Source organism: Cucurbita moschata, unplaced genomic scaffold (assembly GCF_002738365.1).
Source record: "Cucurbita moschata cultivar Rifu unplaced genomic scaffold, Cmos_1.0 Cmo_Scf00033, whole genome shotgun sequence".
Lineage (NCBI taxonomy): Eukaryota > Viridiplantae > Streptophyta > Magnoliopsida > Cucurbitales > Cucurbitaceae > Cucurbita > Cucurbita moschata.
The window spans coordinates 147,168-160,415 of record NW_019268549.1 but is presented as its reverse complement, the minus strand read 5'-3'; the positions used below and the strand labels follow the sequence as shown (position 1 = coordinate 160,415).

Here is a 13,248-nt window from a genome sequence, read left to right as displayed (position 1 = left end):
GGGAACAAATCATTCTTTATTATAAGTGTGTGAAAATCTTTCATGAGAAGATCCATTTTAAAATTCGAAAGAAAAAGCCAACAATATGTGCAGCAGGCTTGAGTTGTCACAGAAAGAATAAAAGACAGTTTATAGTAGCAACATAAGTTAGAACAATGATCGTCAATTTGCATGAGACATGCTGAATGAGATTGGAATTGATCGATTGAACTGTTACAAAAATAATACAAGACAAGACAGTTTATGATAGCCACATAATTTAGAATAATAAGTCGTCAATTTGTATGAGACATGCTATTGAAAAATAAAAAGTAATGCTTTTGTCACCCTCACCAAAATTATTTCTAAAGGACAAAACTATATTTGAAACCTATCTTATAATTTCATAATACTCGTACACTTTATTCTAAAAAGTAAATAGAAACGAAAACGAAAAGGTGAAAGAGTGTCTTGTCCACAAGACATATATTATTGACGTAATTGTTTTTATCAATATCATTAATATGTAAACTCTTTTAACCGTCAATTACTAAACAAAAATTTATCATACCACAAATACAACTATTCTATAGTTTTGTAGAAGAAAAAAAAATTATCAATTTGAATATAGTTCAATCGAGTATATAGATACATATTTTCAGGCAACAAATACGTTGTTTAAGTTTTCACTCGCTCACGCGCTAAGAAACTCGTCCTTATAAATGGGCGATTTTCATGAACCCTTTAGCATTGGTTAATGTGTGTTGGGCTTAAGAAATGGAATTCAATATTGAATCACCATTTTCATTTGATTTGGGAGATGAACTCTTCCCTCTCCCTTCAATTTCTTCATGCATAGATAATATCTCTGTGTTGGATGATGGAAGTCCCACATCGACTAATTTAGGGTGTGATCATGGGTTTATAAGTGAGGAATACTAACTCCATTGGCGTGAGGCCTTTTGGGGAAGCCCAAAGCAAAGCCATGAGAGCTTCCACATGGTATCAGAGCCATGCCCTAAACTTAGTCGTGCCAATAGATGGGTAAATCCTCGAATCCTCAAATATCGAACAAAGAACTCTTAAAGAAAAAGGAGCCAAGCCCCTCCTCGAAGGCAGTCAAAAATGACTAAGACTCCAAAGGAGTCGAGCCTCGATTAAGGGGAGGCGCACTTTGTTCGAGGGGAGGTGTTGGATGATGGAAGTCCCACATCGACTAATTTAGGGTGTGATCATGGGTTTATAAGTGAGGAATACTAACTCCATTGGCATGAGGCCTTTTGGGGAAGCCCAAAGTAAAGCCATGAGAGCTTATGCTCAAAGTGGACAATATCATACCATTGTGGAGAGTCGTGTTCATCTAACACTCTGTTCCTCAGTTCCCCTCCATCTCTCCCTTGGAGAATGATAAGAGTGCGTCCAAAAGGCCCAAAAGAAGCAGCCGGAGAAACCCACCGCCCAACGCTTCCAACGATGAGAACCCCAACGACCAAAAAAGGAAGAAGATTATGCATAGAGATGTGGAGCGCCAAAGGAGACAAGAAATGTCCTCTCTTTACTCCTCTCTTCGCTCTCTTCTCCCTCTTGAATACCTCAAGGTACCATTTTCTTCGATGGGTCATGCTCTTTTTCACAAATTAACATCTTTTTGTCGTAGGGAAAGCGCTCCATATCTGACCACATGCATGAAACGGTCAAGTACATTCAATATATTCAGACAAGAATCCAACAACTGTCTGATCAAAGAGATGACCTGAAAAGCCTTTCCGACGAGAATATGGCCATCAGTACGGGGGAAACGCTGAACTCCTCACGGAGGGATTCAGTGGTGGTGAGGTCAAAAAATGGATTAGGAATTCAAGTTGTTTTAGACACAGCCACCCAACATAGGCTCCCAATCTCTAACGTTATTCGAGTTTTAGCCGTTGAAGGGCTTGAAATTCTGAGTTGCGTTACGACCAAAGTAAATGAGAGGTACCTTCATACCATTGAATGCCAAATTGTTGACAATGATGGCTGCTATCCAAGCATCGATGTGTCCGAGCTTCAGCATAAGTTAACCAATTTAGAATATGTTCCTTTAGATTAGAAAAATTATTGAATATGGTTGTGTTTTTTTTGAATAATTTCTTGATTCGCACAAAGATTTATGTGTGAATGTTGAAATATGTTTTTCTAAAATTCTGATGTTATTGTTTTAATGGCTTTGTATAATGTTGTTTCGTTGTACACTCGTGGCTAAGTTCACTATGTCAAGTGTGTGTGGCTTTGTGGGAGCTACCAAGTTATGAATGAGTATCATCTATGCCCATTTCCCTCCTGATTTGATGTTTATAAACTATTTATGTGAACACAACATGTATATGAGGGACCGATTGTTGAATGTAGAACAAAGTATTAGACTTTAGCATCAGCAAATCCTAACATGGTGTAGACTGATTTGATGTTTATATCGTTCCATTCCTGATTTTCTACATCACATTCAACGCTCGAATCCTCGAACAATACTTAACACATCGACTCAATGAAATGCATGTACGCTCAAAATCTTTGTATATGGGAATTTGGAGTTCTAGTTTACCTATTTTATGTGACACCCGAGTAGAAGAGGAGTATATGAATGAACTGAGATCACATCTGAATGAGAGTGATTTTAAGGATAAGGTGACTATGAAAGACTTAAAATAATTGAAAGTCACTGCTTATATCAACAAGGTGCACCTTTTTTTTTTTTTTTCATTGGCTCAATAATAGGAATTATATGTTTGAGCAATTCTATGTTGGGTGACCTCCTAGGAATTTTTTTGGGATGCATGTAAGTGAGAACAAAACATGTTGGAAAGACGCGTGTTGGTCTATGGGGATAGTTTTCACTTTTAAGAAGTAAGTAGTAGGCAACCTGACCATGTTGCATGGGATAGGAGAATGTCAGAGTCATCAAGTGCCAAATCTAGATTTCGAATCTAGGCATGGGTCGTTACATATGGTATCAGAGTAGTGCCTCTCCCAGTAAGATGTAGTTTAGGGACGAACCAAAGCGGAAGTGTGTAAACATGTGACACCCGAGTAAAGGAGGAGTACATGAATGAATAGAGACCACATTAGAATTAGAGAGACCTTGAGAATATGATGGCTAAAAAATACATAAAAAAAAAATGAAAGTCACTATTTATACCAACAAATTACACCTTTCGCTTTCATGGTTCAGTCATAGGAACTCCATGGTTAAGCGTGCTTTACTTAGAAAAATTCTATGTCGGATGACCTCGTAGAAATTTTATTTGATACATGTGAGTGAGAACAAAGTATATTGTGGAAATAAATAGCTTTCAGTCTTAAGTAAAGAGTAGGTAACATGACAATATTGCAAGGGATGCAAGGGAATGTCAGGATCATCAAGTGTGAAACCATTACTAGAAATCCAAGCAAGAGTGATAGGATAGTGAAAGATTTGAGAACCTGGTAAACAAGAATGGCAATGAATGTCTTCTAACGACAAACTGTCTTGATTTCTTTCACTACCTTTTATCATATGGTGCAGGATAAGTTGGTATGATCACTATGAAATTATGGATACCTCTTGAGCTGATATGTTAGCCACAGACACCATGTGGTATCCATTATTATGTGTATCAAAGATTCGTATGTTTGAATGGGTCTACCATTTTACTATATATTCCAAACAAAAACAATAAAATAATAATAATAGGCATACACGTGACTTCACCTTTTTTCTGGACCTTTCGATAAAAAATGGAGGCTTTTGTTTGGGTAACAATCGTAGGGCTGAAATTCTTTTCAAAACGACAAAACTATCATTTTCGTGGTCTATTTCGACAGGAATCAAACAAAACAGTTGAGTAGTATGATTCCGAAGAACAAATGAGAAAACTCAGCCAAAATGTAATTGAAATTGGAACCACTCCCCATCTCTATTTTAGCTGAATAAGAGATTTAGTGGCTTTTGGGTGTGAGATCTTATATTGATTGGGAGAGGAAAACAATAAGAAGCGTGTAGAAACCTTTGCCTAGAAGACGCGTTTTAGAAACCTTGCAGGAAAACTCGAATGGAAAAGCTTTAAGAGGGCAATATCTGCTAGCGGTAGGCTTGGACCGTTATAAATAGGATTAGAGCCCGATATTGGGCGATGTACTAGGGAGGAGGCTAAGCCTCAAAGGGGTGGACACGAGGCGGTGTGCTAACAAGGATGTTGGGCTCCAAATGGGGTGGACACCAGGCGTTGTGCCAGTAAAGATGTTGGGCTCCAAATGGGGTGGACACCAGGCGTTGTGCCAGTAAGAATGCTAGACTCCAAAGGGGGTGAATACGAGGTAGTGTGCTAGTAAGGATGCTGGGCTCTGAAAGGAGTGGACACGAGGCAGTGTGCCAGCAAGGATGCTAGGTTCCAAAGGGGTAGAATGGAGGGTCCCACATCAATTGGAGAAGGGAATGAGTACCCGTGAGAACGGTGATTCTCAAATGAGGTGGATTGTGAGATCCCACATCGTCACAAATAGTGGAATGAGGAAACAAATCGAACCCAAGTGGCAGATGGAATCATGTGGGTGTCATCAGAGGGACGGATTTGAGAAGAAAGTGAAAGGGTTGGAAAACTTCTGGAAATCGGGTCGAGAAGACAAAGTCTGTGAATCAAATTGTTTGGATTTAGATTCGAGTCGAATAACCCAAGAAATACCAATCACGGTTAAACGTGCGTCTTGCTCGACCCAGGAACTCAACAAAAGCGGAGGGACATGCAACCCTTGAACTCTATATTCCCTATCTGAAGTCCACACCTTGACTCAAGTGGTGACTGCTCGTGTTTCCTAGCTACCGCACATGCAAGACGCATGCTTCCACGGTTAGATAAAAGGCTGAGGTTTCCTTATTTAGCTTTACACGTTTTAATTAGTTGATTGAATATCTTCCTTTGACCATTTGATAAACTTTTTAGGAGGCCATTTTGAAGGAAGTGGTACACATTTAGTTGGCCACTCAATTTTAGGATAAGTTAATTACTTAAATAGGTGAATATGACAAAGAAAACATCACGTCTTCTTAATCAAAGTCAAATCTCAACTCTCTATCTCTCTGTTATTTTTATTTTTAAGCGTTTTTATTTTCTTCCAACAACTTCCTTCTTTGTTTCCGTCAAACTATTTCCTCTCACACCAATGGTAAAAAGGATTTCCCCTTGCCCATTGTCAAAAAAAACAACATCCACCCCAGCAGCAGCTCACTTCGGCTCAATGTACATTATTTTAGATCGTTTTCTACATTTTTGACCCTCCCGAAACTGTTTTTTACCTTATCAGAGACTTTTGACTCCTTCATAAGTAAGAGTGGTTTTCACATAGGTGAAAAGGATCCGTGCTATTACTTCAAAAACAATACATTGATTCTTAAAGGTTGAGTTCTATTACTTCAAAAAAAAAAAAAAAAAAAAAGATTCTTATGTGTTTAATCTTATACGTGGATGATATATTGATTACAAGATCCATTACAAGGGAGATAAACAATAAACAATTTGAAGGCAAAGATTTCTTTAGTAGGTGAAAGATTTGAATGCAGTAAAGTAGATTTTTAGGATGAGCATTTCTAGAGATACACCTACTAACACGTTAAATGTATATGAGAAACAATACATTGAGAATGTGTTGTTTAAATTTAGGATGATTGAACCTAAACCTAGAATTACTAAACCTAGAATTACCCTTTTGGCTGGCCATGTTAAATTGTCAAAAGGGCAATCTCCAAGACAGGTTAGGAGCATGAACACATAGCATTAGCTTCATACGCTTTTGCAGTTGGGAGATTGATGTATATTATGGTTTGCACTAGACATGATAGTACATGCAGTGGGAATTGTTTGTAGGTACATGACAAACCTAAGGGAATAATATTGGGAAGCTATGAAGTGGCTATAAGTAGGTACATGACAAACCCAATGGAATAATATTAGGAAGTGTGGAGTGACTTTTGAGATATCTAAGAGGTACATGCATGGTCTTGTAGATGATGATCTTAGTGGAGATGTAGACTCTAACAAGTACACATCCGAATATATCTACACTATAGATTGAACATTGGTGAGATGGATGTCTAGTCTTCATAACTATGTTCCTCTTTCATCTATTGTGACTAAGTACATTGCAAGAGTTGAACGCACTATTTAAACGCTTTAATTTGACTATTGTTTGCCTAAGTGTAATGAAAAAAAGCATAATTAGAATGAGATTGATCGAAATTTCAAATATGTGTGATAAACGCTGAAAATCCTTGAAGAAATTATTGATGGGTCGATAACCTAACAAATGGTGCTAAAGGAGAAATGAACTCCCTTGCGATAAACGTAGAGATTCCATGTGTATAAGTAACCATCTCAGTGCACAACTAACCCAGACACGTGGCAAGCTCAAACTAGAGGCATGCCGAGGTTTTTTGTATAAAGCAAGATTATTAAAGATTGAATAACACTAATCATCGTGAAAGATTTGAGCACTAATCATTCTACTGAGCAAATGCAAAAATAGACACAAGTGACATCCAATGCCACAATTATACTATGAAAAGAGTAGATTGTGATCCTTATGTGACAAGGAGACAACACACTAGTGGCATTCATTCAGATATACGAGAGTCGAAACAAACAGTCGAAACAAACAAATGTCATGATATGACCAAAGAGGACGTTACATCCTCCAACACTCCGAAAAATCCGTACATGAAAGCCAAACTGAACCATAAGCAAAATTAGGAAAAACAAAATTATTATCATATATTTGTAGCATTATGTGGGATCCATTATTAAATGTATGAAAGATTCGCATATTTGAGTGGGTCTATTTTATCACATGTTCGTTGGCCACATTCTCTGTTCTTCAAAATAGGTATAATCTTTCCTTCACTTTTACTTTCCGTTTATAGTTCTTAAGCCAATAATTTAATTTTTATTCAAACTTGGAAAAATCAACACAATTTTTAAATTCTATAATTTTATTACAACTCGCTAATGATTATGAAATTATAGTTAGAAATTAAAGTACGAAGATAAAACAAAGAAATTCGTAAGTACATATTTTGAGATCCCACGTCAATCGTAGAAGAGTACGAAAAGAGTGGAAAACTCTCTCTAGCTCGCGCGTTTTAAAATCGTGAGACTGATACATAACTAATCAAAGTGAATAATATCTACTGGTTGTGGGGTTAAACCGTTAGATGGTTATCTATTAACTTTAACGAAATGATGTGAAATACACTTTGAACTACTATGGTTGGTGTTCGTGTCGGTCAAGCTCTTATAACGATCGAAATCAAAAGCTAAACTGAATTTAAAGGTTTAAGATTTGAGATAAAATAATAATAATAATGCAAGTGGTTTTAAAAATAATAATAGCTATAGACCAAACACATGGCATCAAAAATGGATGCTTTACTATAACGATGATAAGGCTGAAATTATTTAAAAACGACAAAACAATCATTTCGTTGTTTTTTGGACAGAAATAAAACCAAACAGCTTAGGATGACAAGTCCCAAGAACACATGACAAAATTGAGCCAATAAAAAAGGTGAAAGAGATTTGTCTGAGAGATTGTTTGTGTTGCTCAACATAATTCGTTGTAGTGTATTAGGTTTTTTCATAAAAGGTAGAATTATCAAACCTCGAGAATTAGGATCAAACTAGTTTATAGAGGCACATACCGACTTCAATTGGACCGAAACTAGTTCTGTCTAGTTGAGTTGAGTTAACCTGAGCTAATACGATTAAGCCTAATATGATCGAGCTAATTATGATGTAACCCTAATTAGTATTACTACGATGAGACTATATGTAAATAGATTAGGTGATTTGACCCAGATTACGATTACTCTAAATGGGATGTATGAGCTTAGTAACTAATTTAGTCGGGTGTTTCATAAATGTACGAACATAAAGCATCATTTTCTAAATTTAATTTGGATGCATAAGCCTCGAAGCCATGTGCGTACTTATAAAAGATGTAATTAGTATTACGCATGCATGATTCATGTGCACGTTATGTTAGGAATAAAATGAGGTACGATTTGTATCTTAAACATATCTCATGATTTTAAGCTATGGAGACCTCATGCATTTACGTGTGTTATGTGCATCGGAATACTTCTTTATTTTGATTAGTATGAACGTGTACCTTATGATGCATAAGCATGCGCTAGTCCAATAATCAAGTCTAGTGGTACGTGTACAAGCCCACCTAATGAGTCTATTGGGCCAGCGTACGCATGTGTGGGTCATTCGTGCGCTAGTCCGGTAAATTCTTCATACTATTGACAAAGTATACCTTCAAATTTTCATCTATGAAAATGTGTCGTTTTAAATAGATGGTCTTTTTTTTAATAGATTTTCACAAGCCCTCTCTCTTCAAAAAAAAAAAATGGAATTCAATATTGAATCCCCATTTTCATTTGACTTTGGAGATGAACTATTCCCTCTCCCCCATCTCTCCCTTAGAGAATAAGAACGTTGCCTCCAAAAAGCCCAAAGCATGCAGCCGGAGAACGCCGCCGCCTAACACTTCCAACGATGAGAACCCCAACGAACAAAAAAGGAAGAAGATTATGCATAGAGATGTGGAGCGCCAAAGGAGACAAGAAATGTCCTCTCTTTACTCCTCTCTTCGCTCACTTCTCCCCCTTGAATACCTCAAGGTACCATTTTCTTTAATGGGTTATGTTCTTTTTCACAAATTAACATCTTTTTGTCGTAGGGAAAGCGCTCCATATCTGACCACATGCATGAAACGGTTAAGTACATTCAATCTATTCAGATAAGAATCCGACAACTGTCTGATCAAAGAGACGAGCTGAAAAGCCTCTCCAGCGAGAATATGGCCGTCGGTACGGCGGAAACGCTTAATTCCTCACGGACGGATTCAGTGGTGGTGAGGTCGAAAAATGAATTAGGAATTCAAGTTGTTATAGACACAACCATCCAACATAGGCTCCCTGTCTCTGACATTCTTCGAGTTTTAGTTGCCGAAGGACTTGAAATTATGAGTTGCATTACGACCAAAGTAAATGAGAGGTACCTTCACACTATTGAATGTCAAGTTGTTGAAAATGACGGTTGCTATCCAAGCATCGATGTGTTTGAGCTTGAGCATAAGTTAATCAATTTAGAATATTTTCCTTTAGATTAGAAAAATTATTGAAATATGGTCGAGTTTTTTTATTCTTCATGTTTTGTTTTTTTTATTTGATTTTTGTAGTACGAATGTTTTGTGAAATTATAATGTTGTCTGAAATTGAAGTGGGCCATGAATGGTTTTGTATAATATTGTCCATTGTACTTGTTGCTAAGTTTAATCTGTAGTTTCTTAGGACCTTATAAACACGAACTCCAGCTTCTTTTCACTTACCTAATTCATCCTATATTGGTGGGGTATTTATTGTTGTGTGCCTAATACTACAGCTACAAAACTATGATACCGATTGTTGTAGCGAAAGTGGAATGAAGGTACTCACAACCACAGTGAACGGAATTACACGAAGAGACACCAAGATATTTACATGGTTCAGAAAGAAGAAGTTCCTCTACATCCACAGGTACCAATCAAACACTAATAATCAGTACAAGTGAATACCTCACTCTTACGTTACAAAGACTTTTACCAAAATGTCACTCAAGAATACAATGTGACACAGAAAACTCAATCATACTTCGATATCTAATTCCGATATCAACAACCTCCTAGACAAGTCTATTATATAGAAACAATTGTTTGAATCATCAAAAGTTATGGAATTAAATAAGATCAATATTAAAATGGTTATGAAATTAATAATCAAATTAATAATATTCTTATTTAATCGTATGAGAGTTAATAACTAAATTAAATAAAAACTTATGACAATTTTCAACATTTATAGCCTCGTCACGAAAGAAAACTTCAACCCTTAAAATGCCCACGAGAAGAAGTTATGGTCACGATTGTCAAGTTTGATCACTTTCAAATATCCATTACGAGAAGTTATGGTATGATTGGCAAGTGTGGTAATTCTCCACAACCGCGGAATCTCACTACAAGAGTTTGTGACTATAATTGCAAGTTCCATAACTCCAAACTACTCCTTCAAATAACCACGAAGTTATGAAATTAAAATAATAAACAAAGTTTTCAAATAAATTATGAATCAAATGTTATTTATGTCAACCACATGTTCCACTTCAATTTTGTCCATGTTAACTTCAAGAACTCCAAATGGTCCTTCTTCCCTCGAGTTAGCTTGTAACACAAGAACGGAGGTTGAATCAAGTCTTTCTAATTTTATAGATTAAGAATGAACACTTGTTGAAACTTCTTAGCCTTGGATCGTGTAATAGGTCCAATTGAAACTTGTGAAACACCATGATCCTTATTAATTAAGTATCTCCTAACCATCAACTTTGGTTTATTGATGATTTAACATGAAAATTATTGGGAGTGCAAGCAAAGTCTTATAGTAGTTAGTAAAGGGAAGATCATAGGCATATGAGAGAGAATAACCATCAACTATTGAAATGAGACCTTTTTGGTGAAACAAAAAACAAAGCCACTAAAGTTCATGTCCAATATAAAAAGTATCATACATTTGGGTTTATGGTTTTAGACAATTGGAGGGTCATTGCACACGGACAAAAGTTTTTGTGAAAATTATCTATTTATTTTGTCACGACCATCATGTCGAATGGCTTTGCTACGTTGTCTGGGTGCCAATTCCTATCGATTATAGTAAATTCCACCCAGAATCGCTCACATGTACCTTGAAGAATTGACACATTCAATTATGGGTTAATTGACCAATTTATTTATTAGAAAATTTTAGGTTCCTCTCAAGTATACCCGTATATTTTTAATTGTTATGCATATCTAACTTTAGAATAGGGTTATCGAGTATTTTTAATACTCACATTTTCAGTACAAGGTAAGAAATGACTTCGATCTAGATTGTGCCATGGAATCCGTATTGTTTTTGTTTATATATTCAAAAATTCATAAATATTACTTTTTGAAGTTCAGAAATTGTTTGAAGCTTATTTATTTTATGAATATTAATATTTTAAAAACTTTCATGTTGTTTTTTTAAAATTTTAAGTGATACCGACCTGCATTGTCAGAATTCCATTAGTCTAGGCCCAAAAAAGTCATATCTAAACTTATTTTAAATAAATATTTTGATGTGTTTTCTAAGTCAACATAATATCTATTTTAAAATTTTCCATTTTACCTATGAATCATTGCAATTAATAAAAATATGTAAATTTATTATTCAAAAAAAAATTATCTGACACAATTATTAATTTCACCCGTTCTTTATATATAAGCTTCAATCCAATCAATATATATACATATATATACATATATACACATATATATACACACACACACACATATATATAAGGCTAAGTGGGTGGCAGACTTTATATGGCGATGAAACCTGCGAGCACGTTGAACCCAAAATTTGAGGTTATTTTCCACTAATTATACTTCTAATTTTATTTTATTTTGTCTCAAAATTCATGCTCCAATCCCAATCTCCCACGTCTCTAATTAAAAACCTTTTTTTTAATTTTTTCATTTATAATATGAATTGACTTCATAAAGTACACACAAAAATCTTCGTGAGGGTCACGAAGGTGCACTTCCCTTTGGTCGTGGCTTAGAATATATAAAGGGCCTGCGAGTTCCAGGTCAATGGGCAAGAAATGGCTTCTTCTTTAGGCTTCAATTTCTTCTTCCTGCCATTGGTTTTCGCCATCTTCACCAGACCAACGCTCGCCGTGTTCAGACCAAGCCCGTGGAAGCTCGCTCATGCCACCTTTTATGGCGACGAAACTGCCTCCGCCACTATGGGTACGCAATCATCGTCATAGCTTTCAATCTCATTTTACTCGTACATGTATAAGCACTAAACAACACTATGAAATAGGTGAACTTTCTTTTTCTTTTAACATCATGTCATCATACAAAGAAGTTGCCCTTGACCTATTCTCGGTCCGCCCATCTCGCTAATGGGTTCGTGTAGAAGAAGTTACACCTCCGAATTCTTAATCTCCCATTGTAGCTATTAGGTCAGATGAACTTGATTTAGTCCGTTGTTTTCTTTGTGTAGGAGGAGCATGTGGGTATGGAAACTTGTTTACGAATGGTTATGGAACCGATACAGTAGCGTTGAGCTCGACATTGTTCAACAATGGCTACGCTTGTGGGACATGCTTTCAGATCAAATGCGTGCAATCGAAGGCTTGCTACGCAAACGTGAAATACACCACCGTGACGGCGACAAACCTATGCCCGCCAAATTGGTCACAGGACTCGAACGCGGGCGGGTGGTGCAACCCACCAAGAGTTCACTTCGACATGGCCAAGCCAGCGTTCATGAAGATCGCTTGGTGGAAGGCCGGAATAGTCCCGGTTGCATACCGTAGGTGAGTTGCCACAGCACCCACGAACAAAGTAAAGTAAATCCACGAGAGTTTATATTTAAAGTGGACAATATCATACCATTATAAAGGGTTTCATGCGATTTCTAACGACGCTAACTCTGTTGCATGATGTAGGGTTCCGTGTGCGAAAAAAGGCGGCGTTCGATTCAGCTTCCAAGGAAATGGGTATTGGCTATTGGTGTACGTGATGAACGTAGGCGGCGGCGGCGATGTGTACTCAATGGCGGTGAAAGGAAGCAAAACGGGGTGGATAACAATGAGCCATAACTGGGGAGCTTCATACCAAGCTTTTTCATCATTGGGTGGCCAAGGCCTCTCTTTCAGAATCACTTCCTACACAACAAGAGAGACCCTTTCTTTATGGAATGTCATACCTTCGAATTGGCAAGTTGGGTTGACTTATAATACCAATTTCAACTTCCGTTGACTTGTTTGAAGAGGATCAGTTTCTAGCTCTTTGGTTTTTGCTTTGATGAGCTGTTTGATTGTTTGTTTATGGAAGAATTATCAGCTTCCGAACATGAAAGAGGCCGCCTTTTAAGTTGGTGTTTTGTACTGAAACTCTCTCTCGTGGGGTTGATATTGACATGTCTCTGTATTTGTTTTCGTAATTATACAACGTTGTTTACTTCAAATCTAAACTTGGGTAAATTTGTTCCTCGTATCACGTCTCATAATTGTCCATTTTGAATGAGATATTTGTTACTTATAAACTCGTGATACAACCCTCTTAATTAGTCGATGTGATTCTTCACTCGAACAAAGTACACCATAGAGCCTCTCTAAAATCATATTGAGC

General features: G+C 36.7%; 1 protein-coding gene and 2 pseudogenes across 1 annotated transcript; all 3 read left to right on the top strand.

The window, feature by feature from the left end:
- The first annotated feature begins 590 nt into the window (after positions 1-590).
- LOC111430346 lies at positions 591-2,302 on the top strand (annotated as a pseudogene).
- Positions 2,303-8,397: 6,095 nt separating this feature from the next.
- Positions 8,398-9,277, top strand: LOC111430356 (annotated as a pseudogene).
- Positions 9,278-11,690: 2,413 nt separating this feature from the next.
- Positions 11,691-13,090, top strand: LOC111430371 (expansin-A7-like). Its single transcript, XM_023066588.1, has 3 exons — positions 11,691-11,856; positions 12,116-12,431; positions 12,564-13,090. The coding sequence occupies exons 1-3, from the start codon at positions 11,709-11,711 to the stop codon at positions 12,874-12,876; spliced, it is 777 nt and encodes a 258-aa protein (XP_022922356.1). The 5' UTR covers positions 11,691-11,708; the 3' UTR covers positions 12,877-13,090.
- Positions 13,091-13,248: the final 158 nt, after the last annotated feature.